The sequence below is a fragment of the Neofelis nebulosa genome, chromosome 4, assembly GCF_028018385.1.
Source record: "Neofelis nebulosa isolate mNeoNeb1 chromosome 4, mNeoNeb1.pri, whole genome shotgun sequence".
NCBI lineage: Eukaryota > Metazoa > Chordata > Mammalia > Carnivora > Felidae > Neofelis > Neofelis nebulosa.
Window position 1 is genome coordinate 104,426,586 of NC_080785.1, and position 22,688 is coordinate 104,449,273.

Sequence of the window (22,688 nt, forward strand, 5' to 3'; positions counted from 1 at the left end):
AGAGCCGAGGTCCCCCGAAGATGCTGCCTTTTCTCCGCACCCTCTAATTCATTCTCCCCATTGGACAAGTACCACTGACAGCGACCATGTGCCAGGGTGTGCCTCGAGGACATGACGGGCGCAAGTGACAGTCAGAGGTCTGTCCCACCAGGAGCCTCAGGACAGATGCCACCGAGGAGACATGGGCTTTGGGCTTTTCTTATTTCCTAGCCTGGACCATGGACTCTGTGGAAGCCACCACCCTCCCTGACTTCATTTTCCTCCGGTCAAGTGCCCAGTCGTGAGATTGAGAATTGAGAGTCAGTTACGGCGGCTGCTATTCTGCCCAGCGGCCCACGGAGACACGGAGACACGGAGACACGGGGGCATGTGTGGGCAGTCAGCGGCTGGCGTGGCCAAAGTCGCGTAGGAAGCAAGGGGTCCTGGGACCGCCCACCCAGACGGGGGCTTCTGACCTCCCGCGTGTCAGTTTTCGTTTGCTGCTGTAAATTTTGTTAGCTCCAAACGGCACAGACCTATTATCTTACAATTCTTTTTTTTTTTTAATGTTGATTTATTTTTTGAGAGAGACAGAGCATGAGCGGGGGAGGGGCAGAGAGAGAGGGAGACACAGAATCTGAAACAGGCTCCAGACTCTGAGCCGTCAGCACAGAGCCCGACGCGGGGCTCGAACTCACAGACGGTGAGATCATGACCTGAGCAGAAGTCGGGCTTTGTGCTGACAGCACAGAGCCTGCTTGGGGTTCTCCTCTCTCTCTCTCTCTCTCTCTCTCTCTCTCTGCCCCTCCCCCACTCCCTCTATCTCTGTCTCTCTCAAACTTAACAAACTTAACAAAATAATAATACTGGGGCGCCTGGGTGGCGCAGTTGGTTGGGCGTCCGACTTCAGCCAGGTCACGATCTCGCGGTCCGTGAGTTCGAGCCCCGCGTCAGGCTCTGGGCTGATGGCTCAGAGCCTGGAGCCTGTTTCAGATTCTGTGTCTCCCTCTCTCTCTGCCCCTCCCCGTTCATGCTCTGTCTCTCTCTGTCCCAAAAATAAATAAATGTTGAAAAAAAAAATTTAAAACAAAAAAAAAAACAAAAAAACAAAATAATAATACTGTACATGACTTACATTGTATCAAATCGTTCCCTTTATCAATAACACGTCAGAAAATACTCTTTTAGGTCAAGGGGCGACAATATTCTAAAAAGATTATCAGCTTCCTCCTGGGGCTGTCCGGGCGGAGTCCAGATTCAGGATTCACGCTCCACCAAAAAATCAAAATAAAACAAAAATAAAGAGTGTTTCTGGGGTGTCAGATCTTACAACCAAAGCCATGTCTCATTCTCCTCCTTTCAACCGTCCAAGATGATTCTCGTAATTTGATACTTCTCACCAAGCTTACAAATACCCCATAATCTCAGGCGTGCCCTTCACACTAATAGCAGCTTTTTGCCGAATGCCCACTATGACCTATACTTATTCCTTGGGCTTCATGTGATCTTTTTTCAACCTCCAAGGGGTGGTGAGGGTTGCTGGCTTTGTTTACTGCAGACATTACTTTTTTGAACGTTTCTTTCTTTTGAGAGAGAGAAAGAGAAGACGAGCAGGGGAGGGGCAGAGGGAGGGGGAGAAAGAGAGAATCCCGAGCAGGCTCCACGCTGTCAGCACGGAGCCCGACGCGGGGCTCGAACTCGCAAACCGTGAGCCGAAATCAAGAGTCAGATGCTTGAAGGACTGAGCCACCCAGGCGCCCCAGAGCGTGGATGGCTTTAGTGACGACTTTTTTCATAGGCAAGGAAGCTGGGGCCAAGAATGGGAGCATGTGGTGTCCCAGGGCACAAGCTCGCCAGAGACAAGGCTAGGATAATGGTGGGCTGGACCCAGGAGCGTCCCTGACCATTTGCTTGGGTCAGAGTCTCCCGAGGTGTGCATGCTGGCCTGGGTTCAGTCTTTCCATGATCTCTACTTTAAAGACCGTGAGACCCTGGCAATCCCAATCCCAGCATCTCTCTGCCCTTGGAGTCCAGTCCTCTTTGGAGCCCAAGTTTTGCAGAATGGAAGCAGACATCCACGTGTGTTTGCAGCAGGAGGCAACTGACAAGGTTGATTGTCTGTAATTTGTGAGGCCCCGGGGAGCACCCCAGCTTGGTGACAGCTGTGGGGCTGGGCTGCGGGGGGAGGCTGCACCCAGCCCCCTGCCCCCCACCCGCCCCGAGCCACAATCCCAGCTACTAGATGTCCGTGCAGTGACAGGCAACAGAGTCAGACGGCAAGTCGTCGTGTGAGCTGCCCAAACTGGGCTGGAAAATGGTCTCTTAATTGGGTTTGAAAGCTCTTGTGGAAGAAAAGCCAATGCCTCGCCGTGTGCGGGGTGACACTTGAAAGGACATTTCTGGTCCCAGCGTCGGCTGTCACAGCATCTCTCTCTGCCGCGTAGCCGGCTTGCCATGGCAACCTTTGTCCGCTGCAGGGAAGAGGTGCCATTACGCGGCCCGAGCCCCGGAACAGACCCCCGGCTCCTTCTGCCCACTCCTCCCTCTGTTGGCTTCCCACAAAGGGCCAGAAATCTGCTCGAATTCCTGATCCACGGCAGGAGCTGGAACGTGTGCCTGCCATGGGCTTCTGAGCTTGGGACTCCCCACTGGCAATTTCTCCCGTTGGGCAATTTGTGTGTTCAATCACTTTCGGCTGCGTGGAGGGGGGGACTTTGCAAGGACCGAGAAGAAAGGCGGCCCCAGGAGGAATCCGGTTGGTGATTCAAAGCCTTTCATTAGCATGTGGCTCAGGGGAGAACAGAGGTTGCGGGGGAAGGTGCGTTTCAAGGCCTCAGGCAGAGGGTGCCACACAGGGAGGGGGCTGTGATCCCGCGTGAGTGTTGGAGACAGAACCAGGCAGATGGATTCCAGCACCCAGGCGCCGTGCCTTTCAAGAAGCTTTGCACGGTCCACTTCGGACGAGGAGTAGATGCTGGACCCAGGAAACACACGCCGTGGGGCGCAGGAGGAAACCCCCCACCCTGAAGCGGGAAACCCCGTGCCTGCTTTCAGGGAGCTTGGATTCCCTGCTTCTACCGTCTAGCATCACCAGCCCATGTTGACCGTTGATTTCGGCTCAGGTCAGGATCTCACGGTTCGTGAGTTCGAGCCCCACGTCCTGCCCTGCACTGACAGCACAGAGCCTGCTTCAAATTTTCTGTCTCCCTCTCTCTCTGCCCCTCCTCCCCCCTCTCAAAATAAATAACAAACTTAAAAAAATACTACAATAAAATGACCGCTAGTGACAATATGGCCCGAAGAAATGTAAAACCCACCCGAGAGGCCGGGTTAAGAAGATTGTATGTGTATATTTGAGTCCATGCATTTGAGCGGCAAAACTCCGAGTAAATGTATTTATGTTCGAACTTCACCTGTCTCCCCGGAGGATCTGAATTGGCTTAAAAGAATAAGTAAAAGCATCGAACTGATAAAATAGAACAGGAAATCGGGTCAGTGAAGGGAAATGAGGATAAAACGAAGTTAGCGGGGGAAGTTGGCCTAATTATTTTATTGTGTATTTCTCTGCAAAATTCTCAAATCTTACAAATCTCTCATAGTCGACCCAGATCTACCTTCTTTTATTTTATTTTTTCCTTTCTAATGTTAATACTGTTCAATTTGTTGGTTTCCTCTAGGATTTACTTAAGAGGTGGAGATTATGAGCAGTAGATGGGGGGGCATCGCTTCTAAATGTGGGGAGGCCCCCGTCCCCCTGCCACTTGCTAGAAGTTAGTTCCCCTCTTTCTTAGCATCCATTTCCCACCTGACAATGACCGAATTTAAAAACAAGGTTCTACCGGGGCACCTGGGTGGCTCAGTCGGCTTAGCTTCTGACATCGGCTCAGATCATGATCTCACAGTTCGTGGGTTCGAGCCCCGCGTCGGTCTCTCTGCTGTCAGCAGGGAGCCCACTTCAGATCCTCTGTCTCCCTGTCTCTCTGCCTCTCCCCCACTCACGCTCTCTGCCTCTCAAACATTAAAAAAAATTTTTTTAATACATAAAAATAAAAACAGGGTTATTTTGCAAATTCTGCGGAACAGCATGGTGGGTGCTGAGTCCGTGTTATCTTTAACCCACTTGCAGCCTCCAAGGAGTGAAGACTGTGCCTTTCTTTTAGTTCTTTGCCAGGGTAAGTTGTTGAATTAGTCCGCTGGGCCTCCCTAACACAACACCACGGACCAGCAGCTTTAACGATAGACATTTGTTGTGTCCCAGTCCCGCAGGCTGGAAGTCGCCATCAGCGAGTGGGGAGCGATGGTTCCTCCTGATGCCTCTCTCCCTGGCTTGTAGAAGGCCGTCTCCTCCCCGTGTCCTCCCATGGCCTTTTCTCTGTGTGCGTGAATGTCTGGTGACCTATAAGGACACCAGTCGGACCTTTCAACCTAACGACCTCTTCAGACGCCTTATCTCCAAATACGGTTACATTCTGGCGGACTCGGGGTGAGGGCTTCAGCGTGCTGGATTGGGAAGGACGTAACGAACCCTGTGACATTAGTAACCAAGGGAGCACCTGCGAGGGCATTTCTGAATCTGGAGGGAAAGGCATCCCATTTTGTAAACCAATACAAGTTTCTCTGCGCGAGTGGTTGTGAACACAGCTGGGCTGAGCAGCCGGTACCCTGGGTCCCGGTCTCCTCCTCTGGTGGACGTAGGACCAGCCCTCATTGGCCAGCCTGGGAGAACTCCATGGAAAAATGCACGCAAAGTGGGTCTTGCGCTTGCTGCGAGCTGAGTGCTCGGAAGGGCCGGCCAACAGGTTACATAAAATAGACAAAGCAACGAATGATAAAGCTGAATGAATCTTAAGACCTGCGGGCTGGGGGCATCTGGGTGCCTCGGTCGGTTAAGCGTCCGACTTCGGCTCAGGTCATGATCTCACGGTCTGTGAGTTCGAGCCCCGCGTCGGGCTCTGTGCTGACAGCCCGGAGCCCGGAGCCTGGTTCAGATTCTGTGTCTCCCTCTCCCTCTCTCTGCCCCTCCCGGCTTGCGCTCTGTCTCTCTCTCTCTCTCTCTCTCTCAAATGTAAATAAAAAAATCAAAAAAGAACTGAAATGATTGTCACAGGTTGTTCCGATCTTTCCTGGGCGAAGGAGGGTAAGCTTTGCAATTTCAGACTCATCGTTTAAGAACAGTATGGACAATAATGTCTCCCAGCAGTTTAGGGAGATTGATTTCTTTGCTGCACTTTGAAGCTCATTTCGACCCTTTCTTTGGTCTAGGGAAGTGCCAGTGAGGCCACTCTGATGGCCCTGCTGGCCGCTCGAACCAAAGTGACCCGCCGCCTGCAGGCCGCCTCCCCCGGGCTGACGCAGGGTGCCATCATGGACAAGCTAGTGGCTTACTCATCGGATCAGGTGAGTGTGTTGGCTGAGCGTGTTGGTCCAAAGCCCCACTGGGTCTCCAAGATCTGAATGTCTTGTTGGAGGTCAAATCAGATCCAAACAATACCATGCAGCCTGTCAGTTGTTTTTATAACTGTGCTTGGAAGTGGACGTTCGTTATTTTCTCAGCGTGCACGTGAGGTCTTGGAGGTCCACTGGGGTCACGGGGGAAGGGCCTGGAGTCCCCCCAAGCCCTCAGGTCTTGCGATCCTGCAACTGCTGTCACCAACTGGGAGCTGGGTCCCCATACCGGAGAGGTCCAGACCCCAGGATGGAGTCAAGTAGGAGACGGTGGAGGTGGGGGCCGCAGGGCAGCGAGGGGGAGCTGGCAGTAAGAACCGGCCTTCCTGGGGGCTCCTGAGACCCACCATCCAGGAACGATGCTGTGTCGTTGGCTTCTTCGCTCCAGACACCATGCACTGAACTTGGCCCCCGAGGTGCCCAAAGCCCCATGGTAAGAGGAACCCCCAGACGAGAAGCCGGGTGCTACCTCTACTTCAGACTTTATCTTGCTGCTCATTCACTAAACCGCAAAGCGAGATTCCAGAATCAGGTGCAGGGGTGGGGGTGGGGGGGTGGTGTGCAGCCCTGGAAGCTGTCTGCAGAGCCAGGGGCTCTGTCACCCGCACAGGACACGCACGCAAGAATCTAACTCTGCCGCTTTCTTTCCAGGCACACTCCTCAGTGGAAAGAGCCGGATTAATTGGAGGAGTGAAACTGAAAGCCATCCCTTCCGATGGCACGTTTGCTATGCGTGGTTCTGCCCTGCAGGAAGCTATGGAGAGAGACAAGGCGGAGGGCCTGATTCCTTTCTTTGTAAGTCAACTATGCCTCTTGGGTAGGGCCCCCTGGGGGTCTCAGAGCCCTGCTTGGGTCTGGGGCAGGGTGCCATGCTGGTCACAGGATAGGCGGTTCATGCATCATCACCTGACTGCTCCTTGAGGAAGGCTGGAGCATGACTCCATTTACATTTTTTTTAATGTTGGTTCATTTTTGAGAGAGAGAGAAAGCAGGGGAGGGGCAGAGAGGGGTTGGGGGACAGAGGATCCATAGCAGGTTCGGTGCCGACAACAACGGAGCCCGATGTGGGGCTCGAACTCATGAACTGTGAGATCATGACCCTAGCTCCAGTTGGACGCTCACCTGACTGAGCCACCGAGGCACCCCAGGAGCGTGACTCCCATTTATTTGTGCCTCCGCCTGCCTAGTCTCAGAAAGAAGTAAGCAGAGCACCCAGCCTGGAGGATCCTGGTTAAACCAACAAGCCTTGTTTCTGCTTCTGTTAAATGCGACACCGTATGGTTGTCCCTTGACAGCACTCTGTGCCTCGGTAGGTGCTCTGTCGTGAGGAGGGCATGATGGACCCAGTGAACCACATTAACCATAAAACACAGAAAGCCTTGGCCACCCAGACCGGTATTCTTAGCAGATACCAAGACGCATCACAAGCGATGTGTTGCAAGCCAGCACTGACTAATTCTAGGTAAAATACGTAACTGGCCAAATAGCACCAGGTTTTCTCGTGTACAGATGGGCATTTTCTAGCAGGGAAGAAATAGATAGTGTTACAGCGAGAGCTTGGAGTTGTCGCATCCGACGCGGCCATGGCAGCGTGCAGAGCTGAGGACTGACACGTCACGCGTGATGACAATTAAGACGTGATTGTGGCCCCAGGCTGGTGGTGTCCAACCTGGCTGTATACTGGAGTTACCGGGGGAGCTCTGAAAACACGGTCACACCTTGGTCTGCGAGCATAATTCGTTCCGGAAACACGCTCGTCATCCAAAGCTCTCGTATATCAAAGCGAATTTCAAAAACCTTTAGCTCAGTTGTGATCATGTGACGTTCGGCATCACGTACGACTTGTATCACAAGACATCGCTCATTCATCAAGTTAAAATTTGCTAGAAACGTTTGCTCGTCTTGTGGAACATTCGCAGAACGAGTTACGTGCAGTCCGGGGTGTTACCATATACTGATGCCCAGGCCCTGCCCCAGTTACTTTTACCAGAAGTTCTGGGAAGGGAGCTTTTTGAACAAACTGGGGAGATTTTAGAAACAAATCAAGATCCTCAGGTACCTCTTGAACATATCTGAGCATCTCCTACTTGTTAGAACAATCTAGGTGTGGGGCGCCTGGGTGGCGCAGTCGGTTAAGCGTCCGACTTCAGCCAGGTCACGATCTCGCGGTCCGTGAGTTCGAGCCCCGCGTCGGGCTCTGGGCTGATGGCTCGGAGCCTGGAGCCTGTTTCCGATTCTGTGTCTCCCTCTCTCTCTGCCCCTCCCCCGTTCATGCTCTGTCTCTCTCTGTCCCAAAAATAAATAAAAAAAAATGTTGAAAAAAAAAAAAAAAAAAAAAAAAGAACAATCTAGGTGTGACAAACTTTATGGACCCCGTGTGAATCATGCCCACTCTTTTTTATTTAAGAATTAATCTTCGAGACAAGCTTTTATTCTCAAAAAAAAAAAAAATCGTTTTCATCGATTTGAATCAACCACCACTCGTTGAATACCTAACGTGTGACCTGGGGAAGGCGCGGAAGGCATGATTTGATACAAACTTGGATCCCCACTTGTGGAGTTTCCACGGGAATCACTGTAGGAGTGAGCAGATTCAGACGTAGCTGGTGGGAGGGACTGACGGCCAAGGCAGCTGTCAGCCTGCAACAGGCTGAGCCAGAGGTCACCTTAGTCACCCCGTCCTGCTTCATTTTCCCATCTTGCATGAAATACACGTTTATTTGTATAGTTGTTACTGCCTCCCTCCTCCCACCACACTGTGAGCTACGCGGAGGGCGGGTCGGGTTAATAGTCGCTTTATCCAGCTCCTTGAACCTGTCCTGCCCCTTAGCAGAAGCACAATAAATATTAGTCATATAAAGATTCGGAAGGAAGATCCTTCTAGTTAGAAGGAAAGACTACCTTTAAAATTCCGACAGACAATCCCCTGATGGTCTGAAAGGATTCCTTTTACACAAGGTAAGCTTTTCTGCACCTATGCCATCACTAACTAAGACTCACCAGAATATCCTATCTCGGGAAAAATAAATACATTAAAACCCACTCTTGCAGATTTGAAGAACGAAGGCAATGGAATACACCACATAAAACGATGAGAAGATTTCATTTCATAAAAACCACAAGACTCGTAAACAAAACAAAAGGGCAAACGCTGGCAGGAAATACAGTATATATTATAAAGCAAATCTTAAAAGAAGGCTCAGATTTTCGAGAAGTCAAAGGACAACATTCCATTGGGAAAACAGACAAAATAGAAAAACAGTTGGTTCCCAGGTCAAGCCCAAGAAAGTGAGGACACAAAATCAATTTCAATCTTGTAACGACCAGGGCAATGCAACTTGTCTCCTTAGGGACCACTGGGAACATCTCAGCTGTGGCTTATAGACCTGCCCGTGGCTTGTTTTATGTTTGACCCGGGTGTAGTTGACATATTTTCAAGTTTCTGTACCCAGCTGCACACGCGTCTAGAATCGTCAAACCCTCCCGCCAAACGACCCATTCGTCACCGCAAAATGCTCTCTTTATCTCTATGAAATCTGCATACAGTGAGGTCACTGCAGTTACATCCGGTTTCTATGGGTTAGTGGTCAGGGGATACGTTTTCCCAGTGTCTTCCTTTCCTTTCCTGTTCTCTTACACCTAAAATGAGTCTCCTGTGTGCAGGCTACAGTTGTTGCTTGTTTTGTTTTTTTTTTTCTTTTTCATTTGTTTATAAGTCCAACATGATAATTTTTCTCAAATTTGTCCATTTACTTAAAGTAATTGTTGACACACTGAAATGCATGGCTGTCTATCTGGCCCGCCTCTTATATGATGGTTTTTCTCTGCTTTCTTGTCTTTTTTTTTTTTTTTTAATGTTTATTCATTTTTGGAGAGAGACAGCATGGGGCAGGGGCAGGGAGAGAGGGAGAGACAGAATCTGAAGCAAGATCCAGGCTCTGAGCTGTCAGCACAGAGCCCGACGTGGGGCTCGAACCCATGAACCGTGAGATCATGACCTGAGCTGAAGTCGGACGCTCAGCCGACTGAGCCACTGAGGCACCCTGGTATTAACTCTCCTTTAAATGTTTAGTAGAACTCACGTGTGATGTCATCTGGTCTTGACTTTTACTTGTTGGGCATTTTTTGATTACAGATTCAATTTTGTTACTAGTAATCAATCTATTCAAATTTTCTATTTCCTTCTAATTGAGTTTTGGAAGATTGTGTGTTTCTAGGAATTTGCCCATTTCTTCTAGGTTGTCCAGTTTGTTGGCATGTCATTTTTCATAGCATTCCAATACAATCCTTTTTATTTCTGTGGTATAGTTGTTACTTCTCTTTAATTTATGATGTATTTGGGTTTTCTCTCTTTTTTTTCTTATGGGTCTGGCTAAAAGGTTATCAATTTTGTTCATGTTTTCAAAGAACCAGCTCCTGGTTTTATTGATCCTTTCTTTCCTATTTTCTTTTTTTTTGCGGGGGGGGAGGTCTCTATTTCATTTATTTCGACTTTAATCTTTATTATTTCCTTCCTTCTACTAACTTTACATTTTGTTTTTTTCTTTTTCTAGATCTTTTAGGCGTTAGATGGTTTGAGTTTTTCTTATTTCCTTTTTTTAATTATTATTTTTAATGTTTATTTTTGAGAGAGGGATAGAGTGGGGGGGGGAGGGGCAGGGAGAGAGAGAGAGAGAGAGAGAGAGAGAGAGAGAATCTGAAGCAGGATCCAGGCTCTGAGCCATCAGCACAGAGCCTGATGCAGGGCTTAAACCCACAAACCATGAGATCATGACCTGAGCTGAAGTCGGACACCCAATCGACTGAGCCACGCAGGTGCCCTGCCATTGATCTTTCTTTCCTATGTTTTCTTATTTTCACCTGGAATCATTTTTTTTTCTGTCTGAAAAACTATCTTTATAATTTCTTTCCTATTTTGATACAATTCCCTCTGTTCTTGTTTCTCTGAAAATGTCTTTATTTTGCCTTCCCCTTTCAATATTTTTGCTGGGTCTAGAGTTCCAGGCTAGACGTTCTCTTCCTTTGGCAGATTAAATGCATAAGCCCATTGGCATCCTTCTCCCATCACCTCTGGTGGGATGTCACTCATCAGTCTCACTGTGACTTTTAGAGGTAATGTGGCAATGTGACTTCTTTCACCCTCTGATTGCTTGCAGTATTTGCCTTCTGTCTTTGCATCTAGGCAGTTCCACTAGGATGAAAGTTGATTGCTTCTTCGTGCTTATTCTCCTTGGGTTTCACAGAGCTTCCAGAATCTGTAATTTGTCACTTGTCCTCAGTGTAGGGAAATTCTTACATATAATCTCTCCAAAGTTTGCTTCTGCACATTCTTCCCTCCCCTTCTGGGACTCTGCACAGGTGTTGGGTTGTCCCTCCCAGCGCCCATGACCGCTGATGCTCTTCTGTATACCTGCCACCCATTCTTTTTTGTTTTTAATTTTTTTTAATGTTTATTTATTTTTGAGACCGAGAGAGACAGAGCATGAGTGGGGGAGGGGCAGAGAAAGAGAGGGAGACACAGAATCCAAAGCAGGCTCCAGGCTCTGAGCTGTCAGCACAGACCCTGACTCGGGGCTTGAACTCGTCAACTGTGAGATCATGACCTGAGCCAAAGTCGGATGCTCAACCGACTGAGCCACCCAGGCGCCCCCCGCTTCCCTCCATTCTTAAAATCCCTATGCTCAATCCCTATGTACAGTTTACCCCTATTTATCGTTCACCAAGTCTTTCTCTAGTTATGTCTGGCCGATACATGAATATGTCATGTTCTTGGTTTAAAATATTGGAAGGTTTTAAGTTCTTATTTTGAACACTTGTAGATTAAAGAGAAAATAACAAGGTTCACATGCAGAGACCCCCCTCGTCCCTTTCACCCAGTTTCCCCCCGTTGTTACAGCTTGCACACGATAGTGCAGTAACAGAACCCGGAAGCTGACATTGTGTGCGTGTAGTCTTATGTCATTGTCACGCGTGTAAGTTCACGTCACCTCCCCCCACCCTCACAGCCAGGATGCAGAACTTCTCCATCACCACAAAGATGTCCCCTCCCCACCTCTTCACACACGCTAATGCCCTGCTGTCCTCACTTTGAGCGTGTTATACACACGCAATCACAAAGCCCGTTGCCTTTTGCAGCCGGCTTTTCTCACTCGGCATAATGACCTTGAGGTCTGTCCAGAGTGCGGCATGAATCGATACACGGTTATTTTTACTGACTCACAACAGCAGTTTGGCACCACCTTCTTGGTAACCCAGCCTGTTTAACCATTTACCTACTGAGGACATCAGAGTTGTTTCCAGGGTTGGGTGATTGCACATAAAGAGTCCAAAAACACAAAACTGAAAATAAAGCTTCCGTGACCATTCACACACAGGTATTTGGGTGAACGTATGTTTTCATTTCTCTGGCAAAAATTCCCAAGAACGCAATTGAGTGTGATATGCTAGCTGTGAGTTTATTTACCTTTTCAAGAAACTGTCAAACTGTTTTCCAGAGAGGCTGTACCATTTTATGCCTCTACCGACAATGTGTGAGGAATTAAGGCTGTGCGTCCTCAACAGCATTTGTTATTCACCATTTTTAAATTCTAGGTGTTTTGGTAGGAGAGTAGGGATATCATCGTTTGCATTTCCCTGATGACTAATGATGTCGAACATCTTTCGGTGTGTTTGTTTGCCACCCATATGGCCTTGGCAGTGAAATGCGTCTTCATGTCCTTTGCCCATGTTTAATTGGATGGATTAATTTTTTAAAAATTTAACGTTTATTCATTTTTGAGACACAAAGAGAGACAGAGCGTGAGCAGGGCAGGGGCAGAGAGAGGGAGACACAGAATTAGAAGCAGGCTCCAGTCTCCGAGCTGTCAGCGCAGAGCCCGACGCGGGGCTCGAACCCATGAACCGTGAGATCGTGACCTGAGCCGAAGTCGGATGCTCAACCGACTGAGCCACCCAGGTGCGCCAGCTCTCTCTTTTTTTTTAAATCACCAAATAGTATCTCATTGTTTGGATGTACCTATTGAAGGACATTAATATCCCGCACCCACCTCTGACTCAGAGGTTTTCCAGTACCATTGAACAATTACCTCGATCTGATACTATCTACCTGGATAGTGGACTATTCGATCCCACAGTCTTACAAGACTGCCTCACTTCAGTTGCCAGTTGTAACTCCAGGTAGTCACCTGTCACCTGACCAACTGCTATAGATCAGAAATTCCAGCGACCCCCTCCCTTGGGTTTGATTAATTTGTTAGAGCAACTCACAGAACTCAGACATCTTACTTGCTAAATCACTGGTTCGTTAGAGAAGGATAAAACTCAGGAAGGACCAGGTGGAGGAAACGTGCGGGGGGGCAAGATCTGGGGAAGGGGCGTGGAACTTCCATGCCCTCTCCTGGTCCCACTGTCCCCAAATCTCCACCTGTTCACTGGCCCTCAGGTTCTACCAACCCGCTTTTGGGGTGTTATAGAGGCTTCATTACATAGGCATGACGGGTTGAATCACGGATCATTGGTGATTGAACTCAATCTTCAACGCCCTCCCCTCCCTAGAGGTCAGGGTTGGGACTTAACAGTTCCAATGCTTCAGTAACAGGATTGGTTCCCTTGAGAGCCAGCCAGCATCCTTAGGTGACCTAGCCGCTTCTCATTAACATGACAAAAGACGCCTTTATGGACTTCCTGGCTTATTCAGTTCCAAGGGTTTTAGGAGCTCTGTGTCGGAAATGGGGACAAAGACCAAATATATATATATATTTCTTATTATAAATGACAATATCACAGACATCTCAGTTGCTTCCGAATTTCGGCAATTATTTGAAGAGTGCTATGAGCATCACGTGCAGGTTTTTGTGTGGACACAAGTTTTCAACTCATCTGGGTAAATGAACAGGAACCCACATAATTGCTTGGTCGTATGGTAAGAGAACATTTGGTTTTTATGAGAAACTGCCAGACTCTTCCAAAGCAGCTGTACCATTTTGCATTTCTATGAGCCATGAAATCAGAGTTACTGTTTTGCCACATCCGCACCAGCATTTGGTGTTGTCGGTGTTTTCGATTTTAGCCATTCCCATAGGTGTCTGTTGGTATCTGAAAGTTGTTTTCATTTCAGACTCCCTACCGACGTACCCCGTAGAAGATTTTGTCATATGCTTATCTGACGTTTGAATATCTTCTTTGGTGAGGTGTCAGTTCTGATCTTTCGCCCCTGTGTTAGTTGGGTTGTTTATTTTCTTGTTGGGTTTGAGGACTTCCTTTTATAATTTGGATACCAGTCCTTTATCAAGAGATGCGTTTGGCAAATATATTCTCCCAATGGGTAGCTTTTCATTCTCTGCAATGTCTTTTGTGGAGCAGGAGTTTCTGATTTTCCTCAAGTCTGTCTCATCGTTTTCTTTCTTGGATCCTGCCTTTGGTGTGGTGGCCACAAACTCATCGCCGCACCCAAGAGGATGTAGGTTTTTTCCCGTGTCATCATTTAGGCATTTTACATTTTACATTTAGGTCTGTGATCCACTTTGAGTTAGTTTTTGTGAGGGGGGTAAGGTCGGTGGCCAGATGCAGTTGTGTTTTGGGCTTTGAATGTCCAGTTATTCCAACACAATTCGCTAATGGCAGGGATATTAGTGGGAGGCAGATGATGTATTATTTATCCAAAATGTTCCCTGCTCCCTTTTGCCCATTTATGTGCTCCTTCATTAGGATGTGAGCCTTTACTTACACTAGAATTTACATTTTTAAAAATTTTTTTTTTTAACGTTTATTTATTTTTGAGACAGAGAGAGATAGAGCATAAACGGAGGAGGGGCAGAGAGAGAGGGAGACACAGAATCGGAAGCAGGCTCCAGGCTCCGAGCCATCAGCCCAGAGCCCGACGCGGGGCTCAAACTCGCGGACCGCGAGATCGTGACCTGAGCTGAAGTCGGACACCCAACCGACTGAGCCACCCAGGCGCCCCTTAAATTTTTTTTTAACGTTTATTTATTTTTTTGAGACAGAGAGAGACAGAGCACGAACGGGGGAGGGTCAGAGAGAGGGAGACACAGAATCTGAAACAGGCTCCAGGCTCTGAGCCGTCAGCACAGAGCCCGACGCGGGGCTCGAACCCACGGACCGCGAGATCATGACCTGAGCCGAAGTCGGCCACTTAACCCACTGAGCCACCCAGGCGCCCCTAGAATTTACATTTTAATTACAGTCTTATATGTACCTGGCTTCGTGATTAGTTAATTCTGTGTGCCTTATAACGGCAATACCAAAAACCAATGGTGTACTGAATGATAAGATCCCCCTCACCCATTTCCTCACCAACGTCAAAAGCTCTAATTTCTCTTACTGCTTTTTTTCTTCATCTTTGATGGAAATCCAGATAGGTCTATGGAGTGATACAGTGATCCAGAATGTTTTAGGGACGAGAGGTAGGGAAAGACTGAGTTTCATCTTATTTCATATAGAATTTTGTGGTCTTCCCTCGGGAATCGTGAGAAAAAAAATTTGTATTGTCCTTATTTGAATATGCTCTACAGGATGTTGTCCCGAACACATATGTATTCATCACATATTCGTGATTCTGCACCAAGGAAGGGAGATCAGAACATGTGTTCATAATTCAGTGGTGGGATTTCGGAAGGCAGCGTAGCATTTCACTTTGGCCACCGCTCTGTGCCCGTGACTTTGCGAGGACTTTGCAACAAGGCATCCTTTGGAGGCATTTCAGAGGGGCCGAAGCCTTTGTTGGGACATTTTAGGAGGCAGCTACCCTGAGTACGTTTTATAATCCTTGTCGGTGGGCTCTCAGGCAAATGGTGGACCAAGTCGTGGTCTTCGCAGCAGGTGCTGGATACGTCCACTCGTTGTATTTCACAACTTACCCTGATGGGATGTGTAATAGTCGCCGATTCATTCACGTGTATTGGGTAACTGCTGCATGCCGGGCCTGTGGGCTGCGGATGACGGGGCCCTTGAGGATCTTATGGGTCAGACAGAGACGCTAAGTGAACAGTCATTCGCAGAAGGTGCAGCGTGATCAGCGAAACAAGCAAGCCAGTCGTTGTCACCATGGGAACACGGGGATCAGGAAAGAGTTGCTATGGGAGCCAGTCTTGGAAAAGTGAGGGATGTAGGCTGAGCCGGGGCGGGGGTGGGGTGGGGGTGCTGTTCATGGGCTGCTTGGGTCACACACTCCAGGGAAAGGAAATAGCGATGAGAATGTATTGCATGCAGCAGACCGAAGGGCAAGACAGGCTCAGAACTTGCTAGAGCCACGAAAGTTGCACTGTGACGTGATCCCAGAGTTCCCGCTTCACGCACCGTGTTGCACTGCTGTCCGCAGGAGGGCGGGGAGATCACGGATGTGAGGTCCCAGAAGCTGCGAGGGTCTTCACTGCCTGGGGCAGGAGTGTATGGAGGGGTGTGAAGGGAGGGGTGTAGGAGGCGGGCTGCAGAGGCAGTGGTGAGGAGATCATGAGGGGACGAGTGTGAGGAAGACGGGCCTTCCCTGAGGGCAACACATAGTCACTAAGGGAGTTTTTAGCTGAAGAGAGACACAGGCTGATGAGTATTTTCAGAACCCCTCTGGTGGCGGAGAGGCTCAGGTGGGCTTTGAAGCCTGGTGGGCAGAGCTCGGTGATGAATTGGCCTCCGGTGGTCTGTCCGTTATCACAGAGGCCTCAGACTGGGTGACTGTCTTCAGTCGGCATCAATTCAAAGTTACCCTACAAAACCACTCCCACACACGGCAGTGGCCTCCCCGGGGAGGGGGCGAGGTGGTGCAGAACACAGCGGGTGTGCAGAAATGAGCCCAAAGTGTGTGCCTACGCTCAGGGAAGAGGCCTGGTAAGAAGGGGAGATCCAAGTATTTGAGGGAAGACCACTCAGCGTCAGGAAGAACACACCCCAGTTTTATTTTCCTGAAGGGAGACTGGGCACCCGACAGAGGCGCCATGTTGGAATTTGGCTCTCGAGCCCAAGATTCCGGCTAACGTTTGAGGGCACCTGTGGTGGTCTGGCAGGAGCCGCAGACGCGGGCTGATCCCATGTTTCAGAGCACAGGCAGGTTTGCGGGCTCCTCCATAGGCACCTCCCTCTCTGTCCAGCGAAGGTCCGGGCCTTTAGGCCACGCGTGTGCCGGCCCCTCGGGGACCAATGAAGGGTGGGTCCCTTTCCCGAGGGAGTGGTTCTTGGTGGGAAGGTACACGTTCCCCAGTCTCTGCACTCTCTGGTCAGCGCTATACACACAGAGGGAAGGGGTGTGATTAACCCTCCAGGGGAGACAGGCGAACGCTTTGGCTAAGAGATCGCAGGTAAGCCGTGTGCTTAGGGGGTAATGCAGGCAGCGCTGACAGGTACAGTCCCCTTCTTGTGGAAGAAAAGATTATGACAAAGACACAGAGGCCTGAGAGGTCACAGGAGGCTCGAGGACCTGCGGTAGGTTTGGTATCTTAAACGGATCCCTCAACCAAGGGACCCCGAAGACCCCGAAGCCAGAGAGAGATCTAGAAGGGCTGCAGCTTGGACTTGGACGTATCGCCCGGTTGTTCCGTTGAAGCCGTCCATCCGGTGGGTCACAATTCTGAATAATAACCACGTACATAATTCTGAGATGCAGACCCAATGCCTTCTGTACATTTGCGAAGTGACTGCAGATGTCTCAGGATCCGGGGACCTCTGCTGAGAGCACGGGCACGTTTGGCAGGTCTGCACCGGGGCCGCTCCACGGACTTGCGTGGGGCTTGTAACAGTCTCCCTTTCTTCCCTGTGGGGGTTTGCGGTCCTTAGAGCCGACTTGACAAGGTCAGGCCACGGGCAGAGGGCTGTGCCCCCAAGTGCATGTCAGAGCCACAGCAACGGGGGCGGGGAGGCAGGTCTGCCCCCGAAGGGGACGTGCGCCTGGGGCCACAGAACCACTGCGGGCTCTCAGGGGAGGGGTGCCTGCACTGTCCCCGCCCTCCCTCCCCCTGCACAAATGTGATTATGGCACCGAGGCACAGCCCAAATCAGGTTAGCGTCACTGAGCTGAGCCGGGGTAATCAGACCCCGGAGTGGAGCAGGTGCTGGGCTTCTGGGAATTAGGACGAGCTGACCGTAGCCATCTAGAACACAGCAGGCCGGGCCCTGCCACCCGCCAGCCCGGTCCTCACCGCCCGTCCACGGGCTGGGTCAGCGGGGGGCAGGGGAGGCCCGGCCCGGCTCAGGGCACCAGGCTCTTTCGGTAGCTGGCAGGACAACGAGAGTTCATCACACCGGGGTTCATAATGCTGATCTGTTCCCGCCCCTCTGTGTGTCCACGATCCCCCAGCAAGGACTCACTTAAGCCAACTGTAAAGTACAGATCGTAGACCTATCCGGCTCCTGCAGCTGTTGAGGCCCCTGTGTATACTCTGCAGAGCCCCAGGCCGGGCCTAGTCAGTGCTCAGCACACCCACCCGCTTGCCTCCCATCTGAGGTCGCGTCCAGGATGAGGCAGGATTTTATTGTTTTTTTTTTTTACAGAAACGCTCCGTACTCAGGACAAAAACATCAAGAATGTTTACCTTATGGGACCCAAAATCACATCTTAAGACACAAGCACTATTGGGGCACCTGAGGGGGGCTCAGTCGATTAAGCGTCCAACTTCAGCTCAGGTCGTGATCTCATGGTTCGTGGGTTCGAGCCCCATATTGGGCTCTGTGCTGACAGCTCGGAGCCTGGAGCCTGCTTCCGATTCTGTGTCTCCCTCTCTCTCTCTCTCTGCCCCTCCTCTGCTCGCATTCTGTCTCTCTCGAAAAAAATAAATAAACATTAAAGAAAAAGTTTAAGAGACAAGCACCATTAATATTTGGTGGATATCATCTCAGACACTCTCCTGTGCAAATGGTCACAGATAGAAAATAATTCTCACAAGGGGATATTTACCATATATGTTGTCTTTTTTTAAAAAAATGTTTTTTAATGTTTATTTATTTTCAAGAGGGAGAGAGGGAGAGAGCGCAAGCAGGGGAGGGCAGAGAGAAGGAGACACAGAATCCGAAGCAGGCTCCAGGCTCCGAGCTGTCAGCACAGAGCCTGATGCGGGGCTCGAACCCATGAACCGTGAGATCATGACTTGAGCTAAAGTCGGACGCTTAACCGCTGAGCCACCCAGGCGCCCCCCGGTATATGTCATCTTAAAAACACAAGTGATTGCATTTATTTCGATTAGAATTTGTGGAAAACCAGGTGAAACTGAAGGCACTGCTGAACAAGAGACAGGTCGTTCCTAAGAGATGGTTAAGATTGAGAAAAATACGTGACACACAATAGCAGGATGGTTCTGTGGTTTGTTTTTTTTTTTTTTTTAACCTGTATAATTGTTTGCTATTCCTTTAGCGACACGAAGCCTTTTAAGCGTCTCGGGTTCTATCTGCCAAACCGGGTGCCTTAGATGAAGCATTTTGGTCTTCAGTTTTAAATCAGGAAGAAAATGCAAATACAAGGGGAAAAGAGCACGCTGACCTGAAGTCCCAGTAAATGAGTCATCTCGTGAAAATGAGGCGACGCGGAGGGTGGGTGATGAGGAGGCGCGTGCGGCGGTGGGAAGGAAGGGGGCTGAGGCACCACGATGTGGTGCATCTAGACCCAGCGAGACCTTGTAGTCTGGGCAGGCCCACCCCCGATGCCTTTGTGCTGTAAGTGGGCAAACAGAAGTCCGGCTGGCTGCAGGTGAGAGGCAGAGGTGAGCCTCCAACCCAGGTGTTTTTGCCCCAAGTGCATGGCTTAAATGTCGGTGTATTCATCGTGCATTTTTGTTTTCTGTATGTCTGAAGCTTTGACATCTTAAGGACCTTGCTGACCCTGCAGGGACAGCCCCTCCCAGGACTAGCCAATTCCTGGAGATGGTAATGGGTTGCCTTTCACCAAACTAACCAACCCAGAGCCCACACCCCAATCCATCTCCTCTATGGGGCTCTTCCTCTCCAGGCCTCTACCCCCCGCCCTCATCACCCCAGAGCCAGGGACACTAGGGACAGCTAGGGACAGCCCCCTTTGCCTTGGGGCCCATTGAAATTGATCAAAACAACCAACCCTCCACCCACTCACCCTGCCTCACCTGCTTCTTCCTGTGGGAACCACAGGAAAGGTTCCCGTCCACGCTGCCCCTCTCCCTGTGCCTCCTGATGGTCCTGCACCTTCCCCGTGTGGCCCTGCGTGGCACAGCATGGCCCCGCCTCTTGGGAACGGCACGGAAGACAAGCTGTCCTGCCAACGGTACTAGGTTCCCAATCTGTTGGCTTCACCGCCCCTGAATAATAATAGAGCACTTGAAACACTCTGTTCCCTCTCAGGGGCCCAAATCCATTGCTGAGGTGAGTCCTGCCAGAGTCTGGCCAGGGCCTGCTTTGGAATCACTCCCTGCCGCTGGGCAGAGGACAACTCTGGTCTCCAGGCAGCTACTGTTTGGCCCAGGTGACCGTGTGAGCAGCGAGCCAGGACTTGTCAGCTGAACCATCCTTGGGGCAGGTACAATGCCTCCTTGGCAGGAGCGCTTTGATTTTCTCTGGCAAATTGGGTTCTCAGGTCAAGTGCAGGTGGCCCTCGGTGAAATGAAACCAGAAGGGGCTCCAACCAGGTTCTCAGGTTTACTAGTTTGTGCGGGTTTCTGCCCTTTGTGTCTTTACGTCTGTTCTCAGGGCCCGTGGCACCGCCGGGGTATTCGTGGGGGCTCGGGAAAGAGCTGAGTTGGATTCTCAAATCAGATTCAATGAAAATTCGCACTCTTGTCACACCGAGGGAGAAATTTCATCGTCCAGATGGCGCTGGCGTCGTAAATCAATTAGGCCCTTCGGTTTCATAAACACAACGTGCTTTTCGTTCACTTGGCGAGTGATCGGTTCCTATTCCATGTTCAGCAAAGTGCAAACTCCTGGCAATACAAAGAAATAAGATGCAAAGGGTGCCTGGGTGGCTCAGTCGGTTGGGTGTCCGACTTTGGCTCAGGTCATGATCTCGTGGTTCATGAGTTCGAGCCCCGCTGACAGCCTGCTTGGGATTCTCTCTCTCTCCCTCTCTCTCTGCCTCTCCCCTGCTGGCGCTCTCTCTCTCTCTCTCTCTCTCAAAATAAATAAACTTAAAAAAAAAAGAAAAGAAAGAAAGAAGATTCGAACTGACCTGGCTTCAGCAGCTTCATGGGTCCAGGGGAGAGACAGCCGTGGGTGTGCAGAAACCGGTCAGACGGTATCTGTGTTATCACCATGTTCCAAGGTGCTCAGAGGCCAGGAGCGGCCACAGGAATCGGGGCCACATTTCCCACTTGTGTGACCAACTGTGCCCAACGCTTTCTTGGAGCACACCTTTAAAAATTGTTTTCAGCATCTGTAGGGCTTTCTCATGAATCTAGGTAGAGCAAATCTGCATCTTTGAGGGTTGAAATTCCCTTCGGAGTGGTGCCATTTAGAAGGAAGGTGAGCGCATGAAAGCTGGTGGGCAGGACTCCGGGTCAAACTCTTGGGGTGGCTCTGAGCTGCCCGCGAGGCTGTTCCAGGGTGGTCAGAGCAAGGTTCCTGCTGTTCTGCTGTGCACTCTGCCACATGCACCAGACTAAGACGGAGCTCCACACCTCCCATTCGCAGAAGCAACGATTCACCGTAACCGTAGTTCATATACACGCTCTTATTGGTCAACCAGAGCACAGGAGACACGGTCCGTGGGGCCAAGGGCTTCATTCCTGGATGCACGGGGAGTCCTGTGCAAATACTGTTTCCAGCCTCGCAGCCTAGTTTTCTGTGTGAAGATGTCTCTCCACCTGCTGGGAAGCTTCCGTGCGAAGACTTAAAGGTACATCCACAGATTCGTATCTTCAGCTAGCGGACGCTGATCGAACACCGAATCTGAAGCTCTGGGCTCGACCGGGGCGAGGCAGTCGTCGTGCATGAGGATGTTATGACCGTGACCAAAAAAAGGGAATAAAAAGAGGTCTGCTTTTTACTCTCCAGGTGGTGGCTACGCTGGGGACCACGTCCTGCTGCTCATTCGACAGTCTCTTAGAAGTGGGTCCGATCTGTAAGTACCTGATGGAGGTTTCTTTTGGAAAATGTTCTCAGTGTAGGAAGATATGAGGGGAACTCTTTCTCTGGGCTCTCCTCCTTCATAATATTAATGACATAAGTCATATGAGAGAATAATATGATTAAAGAGTCCAAGGCATGTTACAATATAATGTAATATGAACATAAAAATAACTTTATATGACGATGGTTTGCCGAACTCTCCTTGTTTTTTTTTTAATGTTTAAAAAAATTTTTTTAATGTTGATTTATTTTTGAAAGAGAGAGAGACAGAGTGTGAGCAGGGGAGGGGTAGAAAGAGGGGGAGACATAGAACTCGAAGCAGGTTCCAGGCTCCGAGCTGTCAGCACAGAGCCCGACATGGGGCTCGAACCCACAAACCGCGAGATCACGACCTGAGCCAAAGTCGGACACTCAACCGCCTGAGCCACCCAGGCGCGCCTGCTGAACTCTCCTTGTATTTGCAATAGCACACATCTCATTAGCTTAAAGTGCACAAGCCCAGAAGGTGGCCCTAACTGGACAAGAGCTGAGCTTGGCTGAACCTGTACCTACACACTGTCTCCAAGAAAAGGTCCTTCCGTGCGTACGGAAGGGCTGCAAGGTTACGCCACCCAAGGGAATAAACTCGAACTTTTGGAGCGAGTCCCCCAAGGCTCATGGGGAGCCTTTCAGTTAAGGCTTTCAGTTAAGTCTGACGTGTCTTCTTCTGGAATGACTGGAAGTGTGAAGCAAATGACCTAATGTGTGTAAGCAAATCAACACCAAAACCCTGGATTTCTCCGGAGAAGAATCTGCTTCCTGTGCTCTTCGGGGCCGCTCTCCTTTCCCCCCCTCACCTTCAGCACACAGGTGGTCTCCTGGAGATGACATCTCAGAGACTCCGAAAGATAGAACGTGAGTAAGGGCTCTGTTTCTAAAGGTTCCCCTTCCACACACGGCTCTGGGCACGCAGCAGGCCCAGGAGTGGGCGGTCAGGTGATGGAGACCTTCTCTTGGGCAGGGGCACGGGCTCATGACCCCTCCCCCATCCTCGGGGCATGGCCCCCCCACTCCTGTGGCTCTGGGGCAGCCGCCGCCCGCCCCAGGACGGCGGAGCTGATCCTCCAAGCGGTCTGGGCTCACATGGAGGCTGTTCAGGGCCCCCGATCACGATCACGTCTTGGTGGCTTATGCTAGACAGCACTCCACCTGTGGGCACTGGCCCTGGCCCCGTCTGCATGACCCCGCCTCTCCTC

At 50.2% G+C, this 22,688-nt stretch overlaps 1 protein-coding gene across 2 annotated transcripts in view; it reads left to right on the forward strand.

Moving 5' to 3' along the window:
• DDC (dopa decarboxylase) overlaps window positions 1–22,688 on the forward strand; it is an 85,191-nt gene that overhangs the window by 25,465 nt on the left and 37,038 nt on the right. For both annotated transcript variants that reach the window (XM_058725538.1, XM_058725539.1), the window contains exons 5-7: window positions 5,242–5,376; window positions 6,076–6,219; window positions 21,379–21,445. In XM_058725538.1, the coding sequence (XP_058581521.1) occupies window positions 5,242–5,376; window positions 6,076–6,219; window positions 21,379–21,445 (346 nt within the window). The remainder of the gene's footprint in view (window positions 1–5,241; window positions 5,377–6,075; window positions 6,220–21,378; window positions 21,446–22,688) is intronic.